At 55.2% G+C, this 25,836-nt stretch overlaps 1 protein-coding gene across 1 annotated transcript; it reads left to right on the top strand.

Moving 5' to 3' along the window:
• Nucleotides 1-25,836, top strand: CACNG3 (calcium voltage-gated channel auxiliary subunit gamma 3; the record flags this gene model as incomplete). Its single annotated transcript, XM_080617374.1, has 4 exons — nucleotides 1-211; nucleotides 22,110-22,193; nucleotides 24,082-24,222; nucleotides 25,325-25,836. 4 exons carry the CDS (start codon nucleotides 1-3, stop codon nucleotides 25,834-25,836), a joined length of 948 nt encoding a protein of 315 aa, XP_080473500.1.

Genomic DNA, 25,836 nt, shown 5'->3' with positions numbered 1-25,836 from the left:
ATGAGGATGTGTGACAGAGGCGTCCAGATGCTCATCACCACGGTGGGAGCCTTCGCAGCCTTCAGCCTGATGACCATCGCCGTGGGCACCGACTACTGGCTCTACTCGCGCGGCGTGTGCAGGACTAAGTCCACGAGCGACAACGACACGAGCCGCAAGAACGAGGAGGTGATGACCCACTCGGGGCTCTGGAGGACGTGCTGCCTGGAAGGTACCGAAACACCCCCCAGACCCATCCCCGGCCCTGCCCACAAGTACTTCGGGGGGGGCTCCCGGGACCCCCATGTCCAAAGCCGGACCCTGGAGGGTGGAACACGGGGGTGCTTGGCCGTGGCACCGCCGCAGGGGGCTCTGAACGAGGGGCCCCCCGTGCCCGGAGACTGGCGCTGTCCGTGGGGACCGGCGCTGTGCATCCTCCCTGGGAGGCGGGAGCCTCAGCCTGGGGACCGTGGGTCCCTCCCGGCCCTTGTTGCTGTTTAAACGCGAAGCGCTCGGGGGGCAGAGCCCCTCAGCTCTCCCCTCCTGGGGCTCTGCAGGGGCCACGTCCCTGTTACAGGGGACCCGCCGCACCCCGAATCTTCACAGCCGAGCCCCCAGCCAGAGCCGGCCCTTCCCCTCCCCAACAGCAGAGAGGGGCAGGGTGCACTGATGCTGCTCCACTGCAACGTGTCCCCAGGGGACTGCACCCCACAGCCAGGCATCCACCTCCCCACTTCACCCCATTGCTTCACTCCAGGCCATGCTTTGGGAGCAATTTCGCCCCAAAGCTGCTGGTTGAGATGATGTGAGCAACAACAGGCTGTGCTTGAGCATGAGCTTGGCTGGAGCCAGGTCCTGGTGGTACCTGCGCAGCAAAAACAGGCTGGTGGAATCACACTGGGCCATAACTTTTATAATCAGCAGCAGCAGTTGGTGTCCTGTCACTGGGGGGACCGTCCCTGCTGTCCTGCTGGCCCCGGAGCGATGTCTCCGACGGTGGGGGCAGCGAGCCGCGGCACGGAGCTGCTTCCTCCACATTGGAAAGTTCTCGGTGAGTCACAGCCAGGGATGCAGAAATACCAGGTCTGGTCCTGGTGCTCGGTCCTAAACCCCATGAAGTCAGTCAGAGCTTTCTTATTGATTCAAGGAGGGTTTGGATCATGCTCTAATTCCATAATACATAATTCGGGATAATCTGTCAGCCCTCTTGGGCTGAGGGAGCCAAGGACGCAGCAGCCAGGGCTGTGAGAGATGGGATGGCTGGAAGCAATGAGTGATTTCCAAAATCCTTGGGGTTGCTTGCTGCATTTCTTTTTCATAGCGAATGCTTTATGTTTCCCTCCTGTGATAAATCACTGCTCAGGAAGGAGCCAGGGAGGCCCCGCTCTTCTGGGCACAGCACGCTCAGAAAGGGCTCAGCGGTGCCGTGACAGAGCCCAGTACTGAATCACAGCCCATCACCCTGAGCCTGGGCACAGGGCATGGGCTGGCCATGGGGCTCATTATTCCCAGTCCCTGGACTGGCGCTGTGGGAGCAAAGTGGCTCTGCCCAGTGCTGTGCCGGTGCTGCTTGGCCATACTCATGGCACAATTGAGGCCTGACTCCAGGCACAGGCTCTGTCATCCCCTGTGTGTGCAGGAGCGTGCGGGTGGGTGATGGAGCTGGGGGTGAGCAACAGGGCTGTGGGTGGGTGACAGGGCTGCGGGGGAGCGATGGGTGATGGAGCTGCGGGACCACACAGCACCGGACGGGCTCAGTCCCATCAGTGCTCGGGGTGAGCACAAGGAGCTGCTGCGGGGCTGCAGGGACGTGGCGAGATGCTCATCACCCTCTGGAATCTTGCTGGGGAAAGGCACTGGTGTTGGTGTCTCGCAGGCTGTTAACTGATGTGGTGCTGGGAAGGGAAAACTTCCACATCCGAGCTGTGCAGAGCTCATGTGCTCTGTGCTGGTGCTCCCAGGGGGCTGAGGTCCTCCAAGCTGAGGGTCAGTGCTCTCTGCACTGGGGGCTGCTCTCTGTGCGGAGCCCCTGCACCCTTTCCCATGCAGCAGGTCCTGCCTGCTTCCTGCTGTCAGGCCCTGCCATGTCTCTGCTTCCCGTGCACTCTCTGCATCGGGCTTGAAAGACGGACAGAGGTAGCACTTGATCACCCTGTGCTAGGACTGAGTGTGGGCAGTGGGAAGGGTGGGTTCTCCTGTGGTGCAGAGGATGCTCTGAGCAATGAGCTGTGCTCTCTGCCCCTCGGGATGCACCTCAGCCTTGAACTTCCCACTGCTAACAGAGGTTTAATGTGTGTGAGGATGGAGGCACTAAGAGCAAGCCCCAGCTGCTGGCCTGGCGGGATGCATGGATGGGTACGGAGGTGACGGACATGGGGCTGCTGCACGCTCCGTCGCAGCTGCTTGTTCAGCCCGTGTCAGTCACACGCACAGCGCCTGCGCCGGAGCCAATGGCACGGAGCACGTGAGCACCGGAGCCCAAAGCGGATAAATCCTGAATGAAGCCACCGCAGAGTGATGGAGAGACCGGCACCGGAGAACACGGATCAGGGGTGATGTGGGACCTGGAGCCTTGAGGGTGCTCCTGGGCTGCTGTGCTGGGAGAGCCCCTGCTCCAAACTGCAGCATTTCAGTTCTGACTATCACCTGTACAGTGTGTGAATACTTAGAGTATGTCATCTGGTGCTTCTGCTCAAACATGGCCAGTGTTTGCTGGTGTGTCTGTTCCCCGTGGCTGTTTATTGTCAGTCCTTGTCCCCTGTGACTTTCTTGTTAATAGAAAAGGTAGGGAAGCGCATGGCACTTCAGGGAAAAAGCTCATGTTGGGAAATAGCTGCTTTGGGTTGTGTTGTTTCTAGGAAAGGAAAACAACTTCTGCTTTCATCAAGTTTAATTAAATTCAGCATGGTTAAAGGCAGGGAGCCTCCTTGTCCTCTCTGCTGCATGGTACCCGCTGGGTCTGGCTCCGTGGCATCATGCAGATCTGAACCGGGCAGAGGCAGCAGCAGGATTTGCCCAGGGCTGCTTGAAATCCCATATTTTAAGGGCTATTTCCATCCCTGGCAGTGTTCAAGGCCAGGTTGGATGGGGCTTGGAGCAATCTGCTCTGGTGGAAGGTGTCCCTGCCTGTGGCAAGGGTTGGAGCTGGATGAGCTTTAAGGCCCTTTCCAGCCCAAACCATTCCATGTTTCTATGGTTCTATGAAATAATGCCTGGTATTTAAGTCTCACATAGCCACAGGAGCTGCTTTTCCTTCTTTCTTCATGCTGTTAGTCTGGTTGTACCCCAGCCCCCTTAGCTACAGCGTCTCACAGGAAGCTCCCACACATGGGGTCCACCACGACCCCCAGCCCCTTCTGTGCTGCCCAGTGCCAGGGTATCACCTCCTACCCCCAAACTGCAACTTGCTCTCCTAGTCTTGGACTTGGCTGCATAAAAGGGCCGTCACTGAATGAGTCCATGGTACCAACCTGCCTCCATCACTCCGCAGTGTTGCAGTCAGCCTTTTCTCTGCTGTTTGTCTCTTTTACCAGCCATTATTCCATGTTTTCTTTAATACCCTCGATAAAGACATTGCCATAGTTCAGCACTACCCTGGTAGCAGGCGATTTGTGTAGAAATATCCCATTGGATGATAAAGTACAATCCCTGCAATCTGCCTCCCAGTCCCTTTAATAAAGCACTGTTGATTCTGCATAATACCAGTCTTTTTCAGGAGAGCTAAATCAAATACCCTGTGGAACTCTAAACATATTATGTTACTGATTTCCTTTATCAACTGGATTTGTAACCGTATCAGGAAAAATGTGAGGAGTTTGATGAATCTGTTTTCCACACGGATGTTTGACATTTTTCTCCTCACTGAGGTCCTCCTACTGCTCACCCATGGGCGATGCTGCTCCTACCTCTGCCCAGCACCACCACTCGTGGCATTAAACCAGCTCATCCTATCCTCTAGGAATCCAACAGATGCCAAGGTTTATTAAACTCCGTTTTAGGCCTTCAGACACCGTCTCAGCCTGTTCTCTGAGTGCTCTTGGGAGAAAGTTCTCCAGCCTGACCAGCTTCATGTTAGCGCTTCATGTGGCTGTTCAGCATCCTTGCCAGCTCCTGCAGGAATACAGGAGCCTATTTGTCTCCAAGTACAGAACAGGAGTAGCTGATGAATAAATAATTGTGTGTCACTTCTGCTTTATGACTGACAGTTGTGCTGTCATGATCTGGTGGTGGTTTACATTGGCAGTGAAGCTGGGACTACAGCTGGCTGGAGAATTCCTCCTCGCTTTGTTTAAACCTTTTGGTGGCAGGTTTATTTCAACTGATCCCAGTAGCTTCTCTTATCAGCTGTGTATATGTCCTGACTGCTACTTCCAATGCCAAGAGCCCAGGTTTTAACTTTCTAATTACATTTTCAGTTCCCTTTCAGCAGGCTTGAAGGATGCTCAGGGTACCCCTTGCTCCTGGGTACCACTCCTGCTTCTCCCTTTCCATTTCCCCCCAGATGGTTTTGTCCATGGTTGCTTTTGGCTTTGCAGAACTGGTTCGCAGCGAAGGCGTTAAACTGGGCTGGAAGCAGCTGCCCCTGGACCGCCACCAGCTCTTCCCCCGCTTCCAGCTCCTCTCAGTCCTTCCAAGCAGAGCATTTCCCCAAGGTGACAGCAATATTGTTTCTGTTAGAAAGTTATTATCTTTAATTTTTAAACGCGCCAAGCAAATGTCCCTGAGATTGCAATCACCCATGATCGAGCACTTTTGCTCACCACTCATTATAGGTGGGTATTTAAGGAGCTGCTCATCCTGTTCCTCTGTCTGGTTGGCGTCAGTAATAGATTCTCATCAACAGCCCGATGTGCAGTCCAACGCTGCTGCACGGCGCTCATGGTCCGGGTGCTGTGGTGGGGTCTCTGCGGTGCTGTGCCAGGCTTCCCATACGCAGCCATTCTGCTCTCCCTGGCTGGCAGCACAGCTCTGTCCCGGGGATACTCGCCAGCTCCGTCATGGCTCAAGGGGATGATGCCATGCAGAGATGGGTGGCACGGATGGCGGCTGCTGGCATGGGCTGGAGGTGGTGGAGTGGGAGACAGGATGGGTCTGTGACGGTGTGGAAGCTTTGGGGAGATGGATGGGGAGGGGTTATTTGCTCTTCATGTTATAAGAGCTAAGAGGCATTGTATTAACTCATGTGATGGCAAGTAGACAATGGAGGCATCTGAGATAAAATAGGATCATAGAATAGAATGGTTTGGGTTGGAAGGGACTTTAAAGCTCACCCAGCTCCAATGACAGGGACCTCTTCCACTGGAGCAGCTTGCTCCAAGCCCCTGTGTCCAACCTGGCCTTGAACACTGCCAGGGATGGGGCAGCCACAGCTTCTCTGGGCACCCTGGGCCAGCACCTCAGCATCCTCACAGGGAAGAGCTTCTGCCTAAGAGCTCATCTCAGTCTCCCCTCACCTTGGTGGAGGATGTACTGAATAAGCTTTAATTCCTGTCCTGTAACGCAGCTGGCAATGAGGCTAGCTGGACACTCGCTCTGCTCCAGACCCATGTTCCTGTGGCATGTGGCCAGATGTTAAGAGCCACAACAACGCTTCTGGACAGAGAGGGGTCCCGAGCTGCTGCCAGCCGGCACCGTGCCTTTGGAACACGTTGCCGTTGGGAACGTGTCCGGGAAGGAGCTGTGTGCTCAAAAGCTCTGCTTTGAGAAGCCATCACTTCAAACAGGGGGTGCAGAACTCACCCTCCCGGGATGCTGCGGTGTTAATGTGGACACAATTCCCATCTTCCAGGGTGGGGTGCAGAGCTGGTTCCCACACTGCCTGCGAGCAGCACGTGATGAGTAAAATGTGTGCTGTGAACAGCTCAGAAACAGGCATTTTATTGCTGCATAGGCGTGGTGCAGAGCCTGTCATCTCAAGAGCTGTTAGTGGTTAATAGAGGTGGAAGTCTGCATCTGAATGAGGCTCGAGTGGGTTTTTTCCCATGCAAGGTCACTACCTCCATTACGGCTGTGGATAATTAGTATTGGCTAATGAACCCTGGTGCTGGGGCTGGCACTGGGACCGCAGCCGTGCGCTGGGGGAGGATGCCCATGGATCGATCCCAGATCCTCCAGTCCCCAGGGAGGTGCCAGGGGATGACGTTTGCTGAGAGCAGCCAGGGAGCGGGGACTGATGCTTGGCTCCGCTGCTGAGTTACGTGGCCCTTGGTAAATCACTTCCCTTGCCTCTGCATGAGTTTTGTCTTTTGTTGTGTGAGGCTGTGCGGGTTCTGATACAGCTCCAGGCAGGCACACAGCACTGTTATCACTGGTCATAGGGTAAAGCCTCTTCCCTGCCCATCAGCACATCCCGTTGGACCTCGCTGTGCTCCTTGGCACAGTGGGCCAGGTAATAGCCCGGGTGTGGAGCCCTGTGATGCTTTCAGCAGCCCATGGTGTCTGGGATGAGGTGGGGTGAGGCAGCCACAGCATTAAACTTGCTCTTGGTGGCTACTTTGCACATGGATTTCACCATGGTTTTTTTTTAATGGACACAATGAACACTTCATAAACGGACATTAACCTCCTTTTCCGTCATTGCTCTGAAAAGGTTATAAATGCGCTAACCCTTAAGGACAGGGGGGTCTCTCAGCTGCTGCCCAAGGGGCCACACGTGGCAGGGGGTTAATCCCTGCCTCCCTTTGCCAGCCTCTGGCTGACTCACGGCCCTGCACTGCTGGGGTGCAGATGCAGCCTAACCACGGTCATTAATGCACATCAGTGCTGGAGGTGCTGGGGGCGGGTCAGTCAAAGACATTGAGGGGAAAGGTGCCCACCCCAAGTCACCCCGAAGCACCCGCAGGGAGACAGGGAGTGAACAGGGCCGTGCATTTAGAGTGGGTTTTCTCCATGTGCCTGCGATGCTGGAGGAACCAGGGAGGGCTCCTGCTGCCCTGCTCCCCTGCAGCTCCGCTACAGCATCTAGAACTCGCTTCCAAAGGGCACTTGGAAGCAGACTCCTTGAGGCGGGTGTTTGCATTCTGGGTTAGTGCTCGGTGTGGAGAAGGTGGCTTCACCTCCCTTCCGAAAGGTCCACGGCTCTGCTCACCTCACCTTGCAGAAATCATTTGCACGCTGGGTGAGTGCATTTGACAGGCTTGAAAATACCAGGATTTTTCACAGTCATCGAGGGGAGAGGCAGGAGGAGCGCTTGTGGCTGCTGGATGGGTGATGCTGCATGAGGATTTCCTCTCATGCTGCCTGCTCCTTATCTCCTGACACCACAATCCATGGGCAAACCCGGTGCTGTCAGGCTGCAGAGGATGGCTCCGCCGTTCTCATGTCAGGCTCTTTGGAGATGTGTTCTTGTTATACAAACAGATCCATAAGGAAATGCCAGGGCAGGCGGGGGACAGCAGAAAGACAGCGTGGGAGAAGTCATCCCCCCGCTGCCATCCCACCATCCTCGCTGGGCACTTTGTGCACTTGCTTTATGCCAGGTGGTTTGCATGGAAGGAGGAGGATCAGGCTGGAATAGGAGCTGGGAGAGGAGCCCCAGGGTGGGCATAGGGAGTAGGGGGGAGGTGTGACACCCACTGGCCTTTCCGGGTGCTGGGAGCCCATGGGGTGTTGGCATTGGCAATAATACACCCCGTGGGACTCGGCCAGTGACAAGCAATGACAAAAGTCATTGTTTGAGGGTGACATTTGTGTTTGTGCTTCTCAAATGCTCACATTTCCAGCGTCACTGATGGTTTGGTAATTGTCCTCTAATTATACCTTTACTCTCTGGAGTCACAAGGGGAGGGAAGAGCAGCCCCCAGAGAGGCTACCAACAAGCAACTGCCCTTTAAATGTGTTCCTGATTTTAGCTGACTAAGATCAGTATTGGCTTATGCTGCTGGCACCTTCATCGAGGTGCCCATGTCCTGCACAACTGCCCCAGGTCCCAGGGGTGACACTTCCCTCCTCCTGGAGAGGATGGGCAGAGAGAGCAGAAGCTCTTCATGACGGGCTGGCTGGTGCTTGGCTGGATGTTAAAGACCGACTTCGAGTTCTTTTTCCAGCTGTCAGAGTGCTTTGATGCATCAGCATCATCGGTTGCATCACACCGTGTCATTGCGTGAGCGATTGCAAGGGGCTGCAACAGTCACCAGCTGCCTTCCCCCCGGGGCTGACGCTGAGCCCAGGGCTGCTTTAGTGGCTGGGAAAGGTCACTGTCACTTTGGGAGACAGCCCGAGACCTCACATTGGCTTTTCCTGCCATTTGGAAGCCTCTCGCAGCCCCGAGGCTCCTTCCCTCTGTGCCAGGAGAGTCTCCTGTTCCTCTGCACGCTTTAGCTGAGGGTGACAGTGTTTTCTCCACATCAGCCTTTGGCCTCTCCTCCAATGTGGAATGCTGGACAAGGATAGGAGTGATTCTGCCTTTTGTAGGAAGTAGAAGAGCTGCAGCCTGAGGTGTGAGAACTCCGAGCCTGCGTGAGAAGGGGGAACCAGGCTGTCTGCTTGTCACCAAGCAGTCAAAGTGTGCTCCAGCAAGAGCACGGGGATGGCAGTGAGGCCAGGGGGAAGCCGTGTGTGCATCTTAAACAGCTTTAAATCAAAAGAATCGATTAAAATAATACCTACTCTGCATGTTACCCCAACCCTATTTCCAGCGCTGCTGTGGGAAGCATGGGAGCTGCTGGTCCCCATTCCCAGGCAGCATCACCAGCTTGGTCCTTTGGGACAGAAGCATCCCCACAGCCAAATGCCATTCCCCACAGAAGTGTTCTGTACGGCTTTGCTGCCTGTCCCAGCTCGCTGGCGGCTGAAGTGACAGACGTGACATCTCCTCCACCCTGAGCTGTGCTCCCGCAGCCCTGGAGCATCTCGGGAGCAGCCCATGTCTTAAGCAGAGGCTTTACAGGATACACAGGTTCAGTCCCTTGATTAGAAGTGATGTGCGCTGTCAGTGTGGACGCATCTCCCCCGGGAGGATGAGGAAAGGTCCCCCAGGAAGCAGCACCAGAACATCCCATTGGCACTCGGGAGCCCTGTTCCTCTGGCCCCAGCTTTCGTGGTGCTGAGCCCCGGCGGCAGCGCGGCGCTGGCAGCGCTTTGGGCCGCTGCACCATCACCTCCCGCGCAGAGCCTATTTCCAGGGCTGTGAATTCCCGGCTCCGCGCGGCTCCAGCTGAGCACCCGAAATGAGCAGACGCTTGTGATCTGCAGCCCCCACCACCCATCTGCACACCGGGGACAGCGTCACCGGCCCCAGCAGGAGCCCCTGGAGCTGCTGAGATGCTCCGGTGCTGCCGGAACCGAGCAGGAGCCTGTGGAGGGGGAATTGTTCCTCCTTGGCAGCAGGAGAGGTGGATGGGGCCGGGGCTGCACATTGAGCAATGATGGTGGATAATGAATAGACAGCGTGCAGAGTGTCCCAAGGGAGCTGCGGAGGTGGGAGTGGGATGGGAAGTGATAAGGTAGCAAATACTGTAACCCAGTGAATACAGTAACCCAGCATACACAGGCTGGTCCCAGGCTGCCTCATCCCCACAGCCCAGCCGTCAGGGCACTTTTCATCATCTCCTTCAGCTAAAAGGAGATGCTGGAGCATCCTCCAGGTGTGTGCCATGAGCATTAACAAAGGTGGAGCTGCCGAGCTGCAGCTGGGCCAGAGCCATTAAAGGGCTGTGGGGATGTGCAGTGCTGAGGGTGAGATGATGGATTCTGAGTAGGGCATGGCCCAGGTAGGTGCTGGGAGGGCCGGGGCAATGCAGAGGCAGCCACTGGGGTTTCTGTGTGCCTGGGGGACTCAAATGCCTCTGGCAGGCACAAACCCCAAGCTTGCTGTGCTCTGCTGTCCTCAAAGCTGATGGTAAAGCATCACCTGGCTTCAACAGCAGCAGGATGGGCTCTTCTGTGTGTTTTAATGTGGAACAGGAAGATGATGGAAAGCATTGGCATCTGCTGCCCATCCATTTCACAGTCTTTTATGCTTCTGGAGTTAATGCAGCAAAATGTTCTGTGCTTTCAGTCAGACTTGGGAGCTGTGAGAAGGTGAAGCTGGGTTATGGCCAAGGTAATGGCATGAGCGGCTCAGGGGCAGTTTGCACAGGTCTGATCCATCTGAACGTGGAGCAGGTTTGTAGCTGGGAGCGTGGTCCTGTTCTCTGCCTAAGGGTGGCTGGAGCTGAGCCTGCAGTGCCAGGGCTGTGGCACAGGCAGGGGAAAGGAGAGCATTAAACAGAGGAGTCCCATGTGCTGCTGTGGGCAGGAGAGTGTTTAAAGAGCCCAAGGAAGCTGGTTGCAGTGCATTTGGTCTCTTGGTGCTGTGAAATCCCAAGGCAATGGGTGATGGACAGCGTGCACTCTCATCCTGTATCTGCCCTTGTTGTTGCCTCACGCAAGGAGTGCGCTGCTTGCACGGTGCTTCCAATGGCAAAGCCCTCACAAAGGCGTTGGGGCAGAGCGAGGGCTGCAGGGTGGAAACTGCAGTGGGGGCCATGAGATGCTGCGAGGGCTGGAGCAGCCCTGCTCTGGAACCAGGCTGAGAGAGCTGGGCTGGGGCAGCCTGGAGAAGAGAAGGCTCCTGAAGGGGAGACCTTAGAGCAGCTCCAGTGCCTAAAGGGGCTGCAGGAAACCTGGAGAGGGGCTTGGGACAAGGGCCTGCAGGGACAGGCCAAGGGGAATGGCTTTAACCTGCCAGAGGGGAGACTGAGCTGAGCTCTTAGGCAGAAGCTCTTCCCTGTGAGAGTGCTGAGGTGCTGGCCCAGGGTGCCCAGAGAAGCTGTGGCTGCCCCATCCCTGGCAGTGTTCAAGGCCAGGTTGGACACAGGGGCTTGGAGCAAGCTGCTCCAGTGGAAGGGGTCCCTGCCCGTGGCAGGGGTTGGAGCTGGGTGAGCTTTAAGGTCCCTTCCAACCCAGACCAGTCTGGGATTCTGTGCTAACTTCTGGAAAGCTTACCCGGGTGTAGGTAGGTATCTTTGATTTATCAGGCAAGGTTTGCATTGCTCACTCCCTTACCAGCCCAGTCCTCTCCTAATGCTCAGTCTATAGCACAGTCCCTTCTTGTTCTCCCAAAAAAGCCAAGAGTGAAACTACGGTGCTACTCTCCAATATCGCTTTTCCCCATCTGGGGCGTTGGAAGCAGCTTCCCGGGGCTCTCTTCCCCTCCCGCAGATGGTGAGGAGGCGGCTCTGCCTCCCGGCAGCAACGAGCTAAATCCGTCTGTGCTGGATGTGCTCTGGTCCTTGGGAGAGCACCAGGGGCTGCGCCGGACCCCGACCCCTGGGATGAGCCCAGTGCTGGAGATGGGGTGCTGGTGGCTGTAGGTTGCCATCACCCCCTCCCACACCAGCAAACACACAGCACGATGCCCACTGAATTCCCTGAAATAAATTGGCTTTGATGGATCGAGTCCCTTTCAGCGCATCAACTGAAAACTTCAAATATTTATATCGTTAGGGAGATGTGACAGAAATATACATATATAAAAAGGCAGGTGCTTGAGTGGCAGTCACGTATCTGAAGTTCAAATACCTCCAAATCAGTGCTATGAGAGAGGAAGAGCAAAATTAATACCTCTCTTTTTCAAGGAGCCTCCTCCCAGGCTAAATGTGCTTTAAAGGTTGACTCTGCAGCTCTAAAAACTATTGCTGAGCTGTAACCATAAAGCACTCGCCCTGCTCCTGGCCTGTTGGGAGGTGCTGTGCTCTGCTGTGACTCGCCATGGCAAATGAGTTTATTTGTAAAGAGCCTCCTTTCAGGACCTTTTTAATGCCTCGTGCGGCGCTTAGAGATGCAGAATTGCCTTTTGGCAACGGGCTCGTCTCGCTGGAGCTCTGACAGCGCTTCCCGGGCCCCTCCATGTGTTTTTAGCCCTGATATTCCATGCCGTGGGGCTCCTTTGGGCAAGGATTTGCTTTCTGCAGCCCTTGGTGCTATTCAGGGTGCTGGGCTCAGGCTGTGTGGAGGGGCTCGCCGGCCAGCCAGGCTCCTCATGAGCCTCTTGGAACCCTCCCTGCTTCTTCCACATCTTCCTGGGAATATGGTCAGTGATATTGGTCACACATTGGAGCATCTGCTTCACCTTGAAATCGGGAATACAACTTTGAAGCTGTTATTCCGGGCTGCTGTGCATCAAAGCACCAGGTTAGCTCGTTTGGCTGACAAGCTTATCATCCCCTGCTTGCTGCTGGGCTGCCCAAGCCCTGGCTCTGTGCTCACCATCACGCCATCACCAGCACTCCCACAGCCTGCTGGTGGTTGCACCAAAGCAAATTTGGTGACCACAACCTTATCAACGCTCTCCATGGCCTATCCCCTTGTTCTGAATCCCACCTTGTGCCATCAGATACCAGCCCGAGCAGTGGGGTCAGAGCATGCTGGAGCTGGGGACAGCAGCAGCCCCACCACTGCTGCCCTGCCACAGGCCATCACCATCCTCATCCTCCTCAGCAACGTCCTAGTGAGGGTTTAAGCATCGCTGTTCGTTGCTCCGCTGGCTCCTCTGGTGCATCTCTTTAAGCTCTGGGATGTGAATGTGCTGAATATGAAATGCCACGGTTGTAATAAGTTATTTAACATTGCTCAGTCCCATGACTAACGCTTGTGCCATTTGCGCTGGGTAACGAGCGGCTGCGTTGCGCCTGTGGTTGTTCATCCTCATGCAGCGCGGAAAGATGTTTTGATGGTTTCTACTGTTTGTTTGTGTCCTCTCTCAGTGCTCTACAATTCCTAGCTGCTGGTTTCTATTCAGAGTTATGAGCATCTCCTTTCTTCCTTTTGCTGGCCATGTTTGTATTTTTGTAGCTGTTTACGCATTAGCCAGGCAGTCTTTCAACAGATGCAAACTGTTGCGGCTGTGAATTTTGGGGTGAAGCACTTCAATCATTCTCTATTCACAGTCATGCCTTTATGCTTAAAGCCATTCTCCGAACTGATTTGCCTTATAATTGTTTTCTGCTCTGTGATTTGACTTCTCAAAGCATCCAGAATATATGCTGGTGCCTGGGACTTGCCTCTGTTTGTCCATAAGAAGTGTAATCAAGTCATGATTGCTTGGACTGGAGCAGCAACTAGTTCTTAATTCTGTGATCCATTCCCCTTCAGCTGTCAACACGGAGTCTAAAATAGCACTCCCCTGTGCTGGGCGCTTCAGAGCGATGAAATTGTCATTTATAGGGTTTTAGCAATTCCGAGGATGTTTTAATACCAGCAAAGTGAAACCTCCGGCTTCCTGGCATAATGCAGCTTTTGCTCCTACTTATGATAAATAGGTGGTTACGTAGCCCCGGGGATGATCTGGCCCTGGCATGGCTCTGGAGCAGCACCAGAGCATCCCATATCTATGTGTTATCATTGTCTGAATTAGCAGAAACTTGTTTAACCAGAGGATCCTAGGTTTGTACAATCTTGATCCTGGTTTTTCCCATCTGGTCCCTTCCGGGTGGTTTTGTCACCAGTTTTCAGTGTTCTGCCCATATCTCGATGTGAGTCAAACTCACTCCAATAAATGAGTCCAGGTCCTCCTGTGAATTATGTCAGCTTGGATGTGCAGGCACTGAAAGGCTGCCTTGGGCTTGCTTGGTGAGGCTTCTCCTCACCATCTTCACATGGTGCTGAAGGAGGACTCCGATGTTCCCTGGTTCCTCCATCCTCTTCCTGCTGGTTTAATGCTGACAGCTGCTGTGAAGCTGTCACTGCTGGAGTGGTGACCTCTGGCTCCAGAGGTGGATTTGGGATCAGCACAGCTGTGTGTGAGACTCACCGACACAACCGTTGTGCTAGAGAGGCTGCGGAGGCTGAAGATGGATCCTGTCAACAGGAAACTTCAGTTATCCCACAGGCTGCAGAAGCAGCACCCAGAGATGTGGTGCAGAAATGGGAGCTGCAGACACTGTGAATGATGCTTTTTGGAGGAGCTGGTCCGTGCTCTGGCAAGGGACACAACTTGAGTCCTGCATCCCACGTCCGTGCTGTTATTCAGCGATCGGAGTGGGCTGATGAGGAACGATGGCTGCAAATGTGATGGAGCCAGGCTGAGGAGACTCCAGCAGTGAAGAAGACCAAAAAACCCATTACAGTGAAAGAGCACAGGAGGGAGAAGCCATCATTTGATGTATGGATGTTGTGTCCACAAAGAGAAACAGAAAAGAGCCTGAATTTCGACAAATTAAATGAGGAGCTGTTATAGCAGAGGCAGAAATGATCATGAAGGGTGAATTGCTGAAGGCATCAGAAGCAATAAAAGAGTCTTTACTCTCAAACAGTCCCTGGCTGCTGTAGGATGGGTGCCTGCCATGCAGCCATGGCTCAGGGAGCATCAGCTCTCCTTCCCAGATGGGCACAGAGCTCTATGCTATGGGACAGACCCACTTCCTTATGTCCTGTAAGCAAAAAGCTTTGTGATCCAGGAATCTCCTGGGACTGAGCTGGCTGCCCCTGTTATTGAAGCCAGAGAGGAGGCTGGAAGGCAGTCGCTTCCCAGGAGCTCATCACCCAACCCAAGTGGGTCTAAAATGTTCATTAAAGGAAGGAGAGCAGGGTCCTGCCCATCTGTGGCCGTACCTCAGGCATGGGGATGCTCCTGCCCCATCTCTTCCCGTCAATGTCTCCAGGCAGGCAAACAAGCTAATGATAAAGATCATTATTTTTTTTTTAATTGCTAGAATTGTATTAATTTAAAGGGATAAACTCAATCAGGGAAGCTCATTAATTTCTACCACATGGCTTATTTACGCTGATTCTGGCTGCTCCGGTGCTCATTTCACTGTCATAGGAATGTCAATTACCTTCTGAAATCAAAATCAATGTTTATTCACTGTTAAAGATAAAACATGGAATGGTTTCTGTTGGCACGCTGATGAGTGTGCTCCTCCCCAGCTCGATCCCAGGCTCTTGCTGTTGGCAACTTGCTGGCCACCTTGGGCACTGCGTTTGCTGCAGCCCATGTGCCCTCCTTCCCGGGAAAGCCCAGCATCTTCCTGGCAGCATTTCCCTGCCATGAGCTCCACGGATGTGGAAGGATGGAGGGAGGGAGGGAGGAAGGAAACCCAGGGGGAGACCCCAGGAGGCAGCTCCAGTGCATTACCTGATTACTTTGGTAATGAGAAAACCGAAGCTAAACCCTTTGAGCAGAACGCTGAAAATTACCCATCATTTCCAAACTTTTTTCCTTCCTCCTCTATTATTCAGAATTGTTTGGCTTTTCTGAAGTGCCTTGTGTAGGTTGCACCAACCCCACGGGTTCCAGAATGGGAGATGATGAGTCACTGTCAAAAACGGAGATTTTTTTTTTCCCTTCTTCTTCCCCCTTTCAGCAGTGCTGAGGAGTCAAGTCTGTGACACACGCTGAGCACCAGCATCTCCCTGCCGAAAACCAGCAGGAGCTCCCGGTCCATCCTGGTGCCAGCGCCTGCGCTGTGCCCATGACGTGTGGGGATGCCCAGTGTGGAGCTGGGTGCTGCTCCCCCACTGCCGAGCTGTCGGGGTGCACGGGGGGGGTCAGTTCTTGCACTGCTCTGTGCCTTCACACTGGCCTCGCACCGGCGCCACGGGGCCCACCTCTGCCACCTCCTTGCTGTTGTGGTCCTTCCATTTACTTGGGTTTTTTCCACTGGTTTCTTTTTTTTCCTGCATCAGGGAAAAAAGTCCTTCAGGAACGGCAGATCTGTGTAGGAGACTGCTCAGACACCAGCCACCACCGCAGGGAGGGGGAGAGGGTGTGAAGTGGAGATGGAGCCACGTTGCGCCAGGACCCCGGTGGGAAGCTGGCATGGGGCTGCAGGAGCGATGGGGATGTACTGGGGGAGAATGCGGCCCTAGGAGGGGGATTCATCCCACTGGCAGGATCCCAGCATCCATCCCAACAGGAGAGAGCTATTAGTTATAGAAAGTAACACAGAGCAGGGGGCTCTTCTAACGAGTGCACAGGTTTTGCCTTAATTGAGCTGCTCTCCAGCGAAGTTTGAAGCAGACAGATGCATGTGGTGACAGCTTGTGGTCTGAAGAGCCATGAAAGTGATTTGATGGAGAGGATGGGTTGCTTGCCTGGCTCCCAAAGGTTTTCCTGGCTTTGGGAGGGGAGTAGAGCCCTTCCAAAGGCTTCCACACTGGGCAGCATCTTTGGCTTGAACAGCTCTTCCAGCTGGGTTGCCCTGGGATGAGCCAAGCCCTGCACAGTGGCATTTGGTCTCTGGGTGATGGATGGGTCTAACGTGGACCTGAAACCCCACAGCTTCATAATCACACCAGAGACTTTATGCAAAGAGCCTCCAGATCCCTTGCAGAGCATGAAGCTGGGGAAGGGAAGGAATAGAGATGAATTTCTTTCCATCCCTCCAAGCATCTGGGAGGTGGGTGGGAGGTAAAAAAAGATGAGCCCTGAAGTTTTAATTCCTTGGAGATATTTAGGTATCTTGCTCTTGTTACTCAAGGGAGTGCAGAGCCTGAGCATCTCTTGAGGATGTGCCGCAGGCTCGTCCCCAGCGCTGGCCAGCAAAGCCTGGACCTCTGGGTCTCCAAACACTATTAATTTTGAGAGGACTTGCACCATCATGGCCCCACCACTGCCTCCAAACAGATTTGCCGTGACAGGGTCTCCTTAGGAAGGCCATTACCGTAAACCACAACTTGGGATATAAATCACTTGAATTTACTGGGCAGTGTGCGCTGCTGAGGGCTGAAACGTGACCTTGCCCCAGGACTTCTCCTGACTGAGCCAACCAACGTGAGGAATTGGGTTCTTGCTTTGGAACAATTTAGCTCCTCTTTCCCAACCCGAGCCTGTTTGCTCACTGAGCGGTAACAACCAGCACAGTCCCTGGAAAACTGTTCCACTGCATGAGGAGTAATGGGATTTTAAAGCCATAACTGGAGCTCTTTAGTCTTCTGGCTCTCGGGTTAGGATTCATGTCCTTAGCCATATTTTCATCATCATGAGGCGTGTGCTTCCTTCAACCCTCTCCCTGCGGAAAAGGGCTTTGAGAAGAGAAAGACCTGAGATCGGATCAGTTAATTGCCTTTGCATCCTGCACTAAATACAGCGCAGAGAGTTTGGATGTGGACATACGAATGAGCCAAAGCAGCAGCGACAAATCCTTGCGGAAGGCAGCCCTTGTCCGGGAGCAGGAACCAGCGTTAGTCACGTTATTTAATGCACAGCGTGGGGATGCTCTGATCCAGTGGGATGAGAGGGATCGAAGAATCCTGCAGAGCAGGGGATGAAAGCAGCCCTGCGGGAGGGGAAGGGAAGGCAAGGCAAGGCATGCCTTAACACATCCTGCATTCACTGCTTTTGTGATACGAGTTCATCTCATCCAAATTCAATCTGATGTTAGCTAAAGGCTGCAGTGAGCCGGGAGCCATTGGGCAGGGACACCCTGCAGGCACTGCACAGCTGATGATCCCATTGCCACGCACGGTGCTTACAGGCAGGAAATGCCCTGGAAGATTTGCCAAGTGGAGAGGGCTTCCCTGCAGAGCCTGGGTTAAAGTGGCTCCATTCATTCGAGAGCTTGAGCTGATGCTCACTGAGGCTGGTGCAGGGTACGGATGGATGCTGCTCTGGCTTACAGCCACTGCAAAGGACAAGCTTGGTTGATCCATGGGGAAGGTGCTGGAGCTGCACCTGCAGCCGTGGGACGGTCGGGAGCTGCTCAGCTCAGGCAGCTTTAATCCAGCCTGGGCAGCACAGTGGGTGTTTGAAGGACATTCTTGTCCCAGCTGGCATCAGTGCCCCTACTCCCGGGGCTGGCAGTGGCATTGGCAATGGGAGAGCACCAAGGCAGCAGCTTATTGACTGCCCTGTGTGCTGGATGTGCCCCATGTGTTCTGGAGGAGGGGACAGGCAGGTCTGGCTCCTTAGGATGGAAACAGTGAAGAGAGAAACTGTTCTGTGCTGGGGTGGGCGAGGGGAGGCAGCGCCGGTGGAATGAGGCTCCTGTCACATTCCCACTTCCCAGCTCTGGAGCCGCTGTGAGCAGAGCTGCTCAGGCAGGAAAGTGCAGGGAAAAGCCAAGCTGGTTCATCAGGACTCACACTGATAGAGAGGGAAATTACCCACATCCACCGGGAACAGCTAACAGGGGGTAAAGAGCCGCAGCTTCTGCCTCTGCTCTCTGGGCCCGCAGATGAATCGAACCCACGGTGCCGTGACTGATGCACGCAGCCATGGGCATCGCTCCGAGCAGGCTGGGATGTGCCAGAGCTCTCCCCTTCCTGCTGTGCAGGGAGAAGAGCCTGAGCACTGGCAAAGGGGATGGTGTCTGTACGGCAGGAGCTGCTCTGGGTGCTGTGCCCAGGCCAAGAGCTCATGGCTCCGTGATGGCAAAGGGTCATGAAGCCACCCAGGCAAGGCATCGGCAAGGGCTGAGCCAAGAGCATCCTGTGCCGGAGCTCACAGCACAGCCTTGGTTCTGGCAGTGGAGCAGGAGATCCGGCATCGCTTCTGCCTTGAGTCCTTGCTAACAAAACATGGGCAGAGGAAGGAGGCTCCAGAGATGAGGACTGGGACAAAACCCACCTCCTTTATGCCTGTGATGTTTGTTTTACAGCTGCTTCAGCAGGGCCCAGCTGTGAGGCCAGCGCAGGGAAGGCAGAGCTGCATCCGCTGCTGCTGGTGTCTGGAGGCTGAGGTTGTGCCTTGGGGGTACAAGTGGCAGGGCCCCATCCTCAGGGAGCGTTTTAGGGGTCAGGGGATGCTTTCTGTGGTTTAAGCCTTGTTGTGGTATTTGTTTGGAGGCTGGGAAGTTGTGTGTCAGGTGACTCAGTGGTTGCCATGGAGACGAGCATCAGTTAATGAACAGAGGGAGTAAAGGATCCAAAACAAATGTCAGAGCGTGAAATAGATGCTGCGGAGCCGGGCGGGCACTGGGGCTGCCCCCAAAACCTGTCCCCTCCCTGCATGGGGCTGCCCTGCGTGGGCTTGGGGTTCCTCTGCCTTTGGGGACCAGGCAGGGCAGCAGCAACACTGAGAAAGGCGTTTGATTTCATCTAGTTCATAAGGCCAGGTTGGACACAGGGGCTTGGAGCAAGCTGCTCTAGTGGAAGGTGTCCCTGCCCGTGGCAGGGGTTGGAACTGGATGAGCTTTGAGGTCCCTTCCAGCACAAACCATTCCATGATTCTGATATTTATTTTCTCCCATCCCTTTTCTGTTGCAAAGGAAGCGTTTGCCTGGGACCATCAGTGCTGAAGAAAGGGGAGAGGTTGCAGATGCTGATGAGACAGCGTGGATGCAGTATGGCTCTGTGCAGTCCTGGCTGCAGGAGGGAGGGAGGGATGAGCAGTGTACCCGCACTGATGGAGCAGGGGGTGTTTGCATTGGAACAGGACATCCCGTGCACTCACAGGGGTCTCCTGCTCCAAGGCTCGCCCTTTCCCTCACATCAGGTTTATCTGGATGCTGTGTATGACAGAAGTGAGGATGTGGGGGTCCTCGGTTTGCTGCTGCTCAGGGCAGGGGGAGGTGGATCAGTCCCCACAGCCCAGCGCTGGGTTTCAGTGTGGGCTCAGCAGCACAGGGAGCTCTGAGAGCTTCAGAGCTCCAGCCCAAGATCAGTATCCTCACTTGCACACTGTGCTGATGGGCTCACACAGGCTGTAGACTCTGTTCCCACATGGCACCAGGTTTCCTCTCACTGATCAGATAGGGAATGATGGTCCCATGACCCAGGAGGCTGCTGCAGAGGGTCACAGTACCACATCCTGCACGCTGACAGCAGCTCTGCAGACATTCCAAGTGGGAGCGGGTGGATCTGTCCCACCGCAGCGGTTGTGCTTTGGGATGCTGGGGTGTGTTGGGGTGCTGTGGGTCAGCACAGCCCCACTCTGTGCCCGATGGCTGGAGAGCAAAGGAACAGACGTGGGACGCGGCTGTGGGGTGTGTGGGGCAGAGCCCTGCTGGCAGGTACCAGGGAGAGGAGGATGATGATGGTGATGAGGAGGAGGATGGGCTGTGCTGTGCAGCTGCCGTCCCCACCGTGCCTGCTGCCTCCCCAACCCCATTCGTGGTGCTGGTTTTCAGCCTCCCCTTCGCCCGCAGTTCCCAAAGCAACGGGAGCAGGCGGCTCTCCTTCGATGCCGTGTCTCCCTCTTGGATGACAGCTTCCCACCTCCAGAGCTTCATCTCCAGGCTGTAATTGATGCCTGTCACGATGCTCAGCTCCCCCGAGCCCAGAGCCGGGGTGCAGAGCAGCAGCGTGCTGCCATGTGGGACACCGAGCCAGCTGGCTCCTGCTTGGAGCCCTGTCCCCTAGCTCATGTCTGGTCGCATGGGAGAAGGGACAGACCCAGCGTGACCTGACCATGTGCTCCGGTGAGGGCCTGCCCTTCCTCCGTTTAGACGCTGCAGGAGTTCCTCCACCTCACCCTGCCCCTTTGCACTGCAGAGAAGTCTCGCTCTGTGCCTCAGTTTCCCCATTTGTAGCACTGAGGACTGCATCGCGCCTGCTCTTGCGTTACCTTTTGCTGCTTGCTCTGGAGAAGGCAGATCCATGAATCCTGCAGACACCCTGGACCCTGAGGAGCTGTGTTCCCATCCCTCACCATGGCACAAGCCAAGCTCTGAGCCATCCCCAGCAGACACTGAGCGCAGTACATGGGGCCTTGGCAGGCTGCGGTGAGGAGCAGGCTCACAGCATCCGCAGGAGGTGATGGCTGCATCCATCACAACAGATCCATGAGTGCAGCTGAGCAGAGCCAGGACTTCTTTCATTAGTTTTTAATGCCTTTAATTTCTCCCTGCCTGTCCAGCAAGGACCAGGCTGCTGGGGCTGCGGGATGCAGGAGCGGAAGAGGCAAGAGCCCCTTCGCAGCCAGTCCCATGAATCCATCTAAAGCCCAGGGCTCTCCCCCTCCCTGGACACAGCCGTTCTGCCCCATTCACACCCCAAATCCACGTTTTGCAGTGTGGAGCTGAGTCCACAGGACATCACTCACTGGAGCCTGCCTCGTCCTTGGCTTTTTCTTGGCTTTTTCCTCCCATGGCACAATTGCATGGCTTTGGCCCAGGAGAAAGCTGAGCCCGAAAGCACAGCGAGCAGAAAGCCAAAGCAAACAGGCGGGTGCTTAAAGATGAAATGTGTTTGGTTTGCTTCAGAGACAGGGAGGGGGAAACAAAAACCACATAAAAAAAGAGCCTTTTTCTCCCCCAAATGCTCAGTGGGAGGCCAGCAGATGCCAGAGCATCTGCCTCCATCCCCAGGCCCTACAGTCAGTGCTGCCGATGCCCACCACAGTGGGGATGCTCTCGCCCCCAATCCGGAGCTGTGCCGTGGGGACCCATGAGCAGGAGAAGGGAGGTGGCTCATCCATAGCCATGCATGGGGCTGCGGCGGGGGGCGTGTGGCTGATGTAGGGTAAGGACCGTTCATCAGGGTGACCTTCTGCCGGCTCTGGCTCTGCCCAGCAGCGGTGTTCCGGGCAGGAAGCAGGGCTGGGAAGCGGCAGGAAGGGTGAGCAGGATGGGAACTCTTTGTAAGTCATTTAAATGACTCATCTGTGCCTCCAAAATAATCTCATCTCGGAAGTTGAGCTGCGGCCCAGATGTTCCTTGAGCAAACGTGCCGAGGCTCCTCGCCCGTGCCATGCCCTTGTGGGTCAGCAGGAAATCCAAGCTGCTCCTTTGTGCTGCCAAGGAGCCAGGCTGGGAGGATCAGGCTGGTCACTCAGTGCTGCAGTGCTGGGGCAGGGGCTCTGCTGGATCAACCACCCTGACCCTGGTGCTGTTGGTCTGCCAGCAGGATTTATGTGATTACATGATCCTGACATCCCAAAGGAGCCCCCAGTGCAGCTGAATAAGGTGTTGGTCAGACCTGAAGGATGGGAGGGTTATTCACATCTCATTGATTTGCTGTCAGATCTGAAGGGGTTTGCCTGGGTGCTGGTAAGTGCCTGCCCTGCTTCACCTCCCCTTCACCACACCAATGGAGCATGGAGGGGGGATGCAGGGGGACCAGGGCAGTTTGGGCATCTCCTTGCAGCTCATCAGGAATGTTGAGATAGGGCTCATTGTGGGGTATAAACGTGCAGCCCCACTGGAAGGCACTGGGGGTGCAGGAGCATCTGGGCACCAAACTGTCCCTGGGGACCAGTGTTTGTGGTTGCACATCCAGCAGCTCCTACCAGCACAGAGGGGTTTGAGGGTTTCCTGCTTGTGTCTCCGCAGGGACCTTCCGAGGCGTGTGCAAGAAAATCGACCACTTCCCTGAGGATGCTGATTACGAGCAAGACACAGCCGAGTACCTGCTCCGTGAGTCTGCTTCCCCGGGGCACGATGGGGCTGCGCAATGGGGCCGCATGCGCCCCATAGGGACCCCGGTCCCCACCACCCAGAGCTCAACCCAGCAGGTCCCCCTCTGCTGCAGGATGCTGATGGGCTGCAGCCCCCCGGGCTCCCCACACAGCAGCGGTGACCCTCTGGGTTACCCGAGCGTGGCCACGTCACGCTGCAGTGGCAGCGCTAATGGCACATTTGTCTGGTGCTGGCTGTCCCCGAGGCTGGTCCCAGCAGCAGAGGCACAGCCTGAGCTTGTTGGGGCATGAGGGGTGCTGGGGAGCAAGGCAGGTCCTTGGTGCAGCACCACAGGGTGCGTGTTCCTGGTTGCTCCCTGAGCTGGATTTGCTGGTGCTCACTGGGAGAGCCCAGGGAGCATCTGATGTGTGCTCTGCCAGCAGGAGCTGAGCAGGGAGATAGAGCGGGAACAGAGCTGAGTGATCCAATGGGAAGAGCAGGGTCCTCCTGTCCTGGGGGCCTGCAGGACCCACAGGGGTTTATATGGGGGAGCTGGTGCTGGGGTGAGGCTGACCCTGCAGGGAAGAGGCACCGTTCCTCAGCACTTTGCTGCACCGAGGTGCAGCTTGACAGAGGCTGGGCACAGATAACACACACCCTGACAGGCAAAGCAACACGGATGTGCGCTGTCTGGCACGCTGGCAAATACACACGTGTGCGAGCATGGCAAAAGGCTCATTTGAACCCCCAAATTACCAAACAAGAGCACAGGGCAGCCTCGCAGCATTGGCATCGCTGGCTGCTCTGAGCTGCTGGAGCCAGGAGGCATCCTGAGGTGCAGGGACCCCTGATCCCATCACCCTGTGCTCAGCACAGGGCCCAGCAGCAGCCCCTGCCTGACACAGCTGCTGCCCATCCAGATGTTGCTCTGAACTCCCATTCCCCAGAGCCGCAGGGAGCCATCAGCTCTGCTCACCCGTCTGAGGGGGGAATGAACTCAGTGGAGTTGGTTTGCAATTTTAGTAGATCAGCATTGAAGTTCTCCCACCCCCTCCCACATTTAACACAAAAAGTCTATTTTAAAGCCCCAGAATGGCATTTTAATGGGGCTTCTCTGTATTTCTGTGCTTTTAACAAAGGCCCTAAGAGCAGGATGAGAGCCCAAACCAAGGCACAGTGTATTTTTGGTGTAGCAGGTAGAGTTTTGCTGCATTCATTACTCTTTACTGTCATTTTGGAAGCTGAACTTCTGAGAGACCATGTAGAAAAGCTTCTTGTTTGTGTGTGGTTCAGTCAGTGACTCCCTAGTGTGCAGAGCCAGGCACTGCTGAAGTTAATCCCATGCAGATGGAGCCCGGCACCAAGGCCATCGCATTGCATGTGGTGGGCTCTGGGTCTTGGGTTCTTGTTCATTTTGATGATGTTTCTCCCTACACCAGAAAATGACTTTTTAGGTGTGTTAGTTTGTAAGCTCTTGACTTTCAAATCAGCTGAGATAGTTCGGGAAGCCAAGAAACAGGGTCCTGACCCTTGTGGCTGGTGGTGCTGGTCCTTGCCAGCCTGGTGAGGTCTGGGGGTCCTGCAATCCCAGACTCAAGGCAATGCCAAGACCCATGGGTGGTGCGTTTGGCAACGGGAAGGTAAATTGCTTGTGCTGAGTGTGTGACACCACCAGAAGAGAGAACTCCTTCAATTTCCTATGGGAATAAAGAAAGAAATGGAGTGTTTAAGATGGTTTTGTGACGGGAGGCCTGAATCACTGGGCTTGCAGGGCTGCTGCTGGGCTCCAGAGCAGCTCAGGGACAAGCAGAGGATTCATAGCAGGGACTGGGTCTGCCCATCCCTCATGGCAGTAACCAATGGGGCACTGCAGTGATGCTTTCCCTTCCCTCTCCCTGTCCCGCAGGCGCGGTGCGAGCCTCCAGCATCTTCCCCATCCTCAGCGTGGGTCTGCTCTTCTTCGGGGGCCTCTGCGTGGCGGCCAGCGAGTTCTACAAGAGCAAACACAACGTCATCCTCAGCGCCGGCATCTTCTTCGTCTCTGCAGGTAGGAGCTGCCTGGCAGGGTCAGGAGCAGGCAGCTCTCCCAGCGTGCTGGAAGCATGGGAGGACCTTGGGGAGCCGGGGATGGGCTGTGGGACCTCCATGTGCTTTGTGAGCTCTCTTGTCCCGTGGGTAAACCCTCACTGCAGGGAAAACCCAGCAGAGGTTTCTGACGCATGGTCACGAAGCTGCACAGCACTTTAAGCGTCCACTGGGTTCTTCCCAGTGGTCCCTATGTGGGTGCTGCAGCCCAGGAGGGGCTCCCATAGTGTAACCCAGCCCTGGGCAGGTTTTGGGGGCTCTACCCTCCATCACCCCAAGCAGCAGTCGTAGGACCAGGCAAGGGCTGGCTCTGTGCTGGCAGCACAGAGGATGCTGCAGTCCTGCAAGGAAAACTGCTCCCTTGGGAGGCCGTTCCTTATGGATTACTCATTTCTTCAGTGCGCTGTTCCCCAACACTTCCACTGATTATCGCATGACAATGTCTTTGTCTCAAGGAACTGCTCTATTTTGTGTATTTCCTCTCCCCACAAAGAGACAAATTGCTCTCCCTCTTTCGGCTGGCAGGAGCTGCTGATGCAGATGAGGAAACAACAGAAAGAACATAATCGATTCATTAAGTAAATCCAGGAATCCATCAGCTGCTCCCCAGCCCCGATGCTGCTGGCAGTGCAAAAAGTGCCCTGATCCCAAATAAAGCCCTTGGGCTCCACCAGAAATGAGAAGAGATGGAGCCTTTCCTTCTTCCCTTCGTTCCCAGGGCCATGCCAAGCTGGGTTCAGTCTATAGGGATCCACTCCTTGCCCCATCAGTTGGCTCTGCTCAGGCCACAGCCCCAGGTCTTGAAATGTCTCTTTTCTAAACAAAACAGTGGTTGTTTTTCCTTCAATATATGTGAATATACATGAATATATATGTGTCTGTATCTGTACATGGGGATGGCAGCAGAGGTCAGTGAGGGGCTTTGGTCCTAGTGTGCTGGCAGAGGGGTTGGTGCCCCATAGGGATGCAGCCATCGTCCCCAGCACCCTCCCTGCTCCACTGGGGTCCTCCATTCCTCTCCTGCCACCCAAACAAGCTCCTCTCCCTCTCATCCTCCCCTGAAGGTCTCAGCAACATCATTGGGATTATTGTCTACATCTCGGCCAACGCGGGGGACCCGGGGCAGAGCGACTCCAAGAAGAGCTACTCCTACGGCTGGTCCTTCTACTTCGGAGCCCTGTCCTTCATCATCGCCGAGATGGTGGGGGTGATCGCCGTGCACATGTACATCGAGAAGCACCGCCAGATCCGCGCCAAGTCCCACTCGGAGCTGCTGAAGAAGTCGGCCTTCACCCGCCTGCCTCCCTATAGGTACCGCTTCCGCCGGCGGTCCAGCTCCCGCTCCACTGAGCCGCGGTCCCGGGACATGTCGCCCGTCAGCAAGGGCTTCAGCACCATCCCCTCCACCGACATCTCCATGTTCACCCTCTCCAGGGATCCCTCCAAGGTCACCATGGGGACGCTGCTCAACTCGGAGCGGGACCATGGGTTTTTACAGGTCCATAACTCCATCCCCAAAGAGTTCAAGGAGTCTTTGCACAACAACCCAGCCAACAGACGAACCACGCCGGTGTGA

Source organism: Psittacula echo (genome assembly GCF_963264785.1).
Source record: "Psittacula echo genome assembly, chromosome: 5".
Taxonomy (NCBI): Eukaryota; Metazoa; Chordata; class Aves; order Psittaciformes; family Psittacidae; genus Psittacula; species Psittacula echo.
The sequence above is the reverse complement of the archived record's forward strand: the minus strand, read 5'-3'. Positions and strand labels throughout refer to the sequence as shown.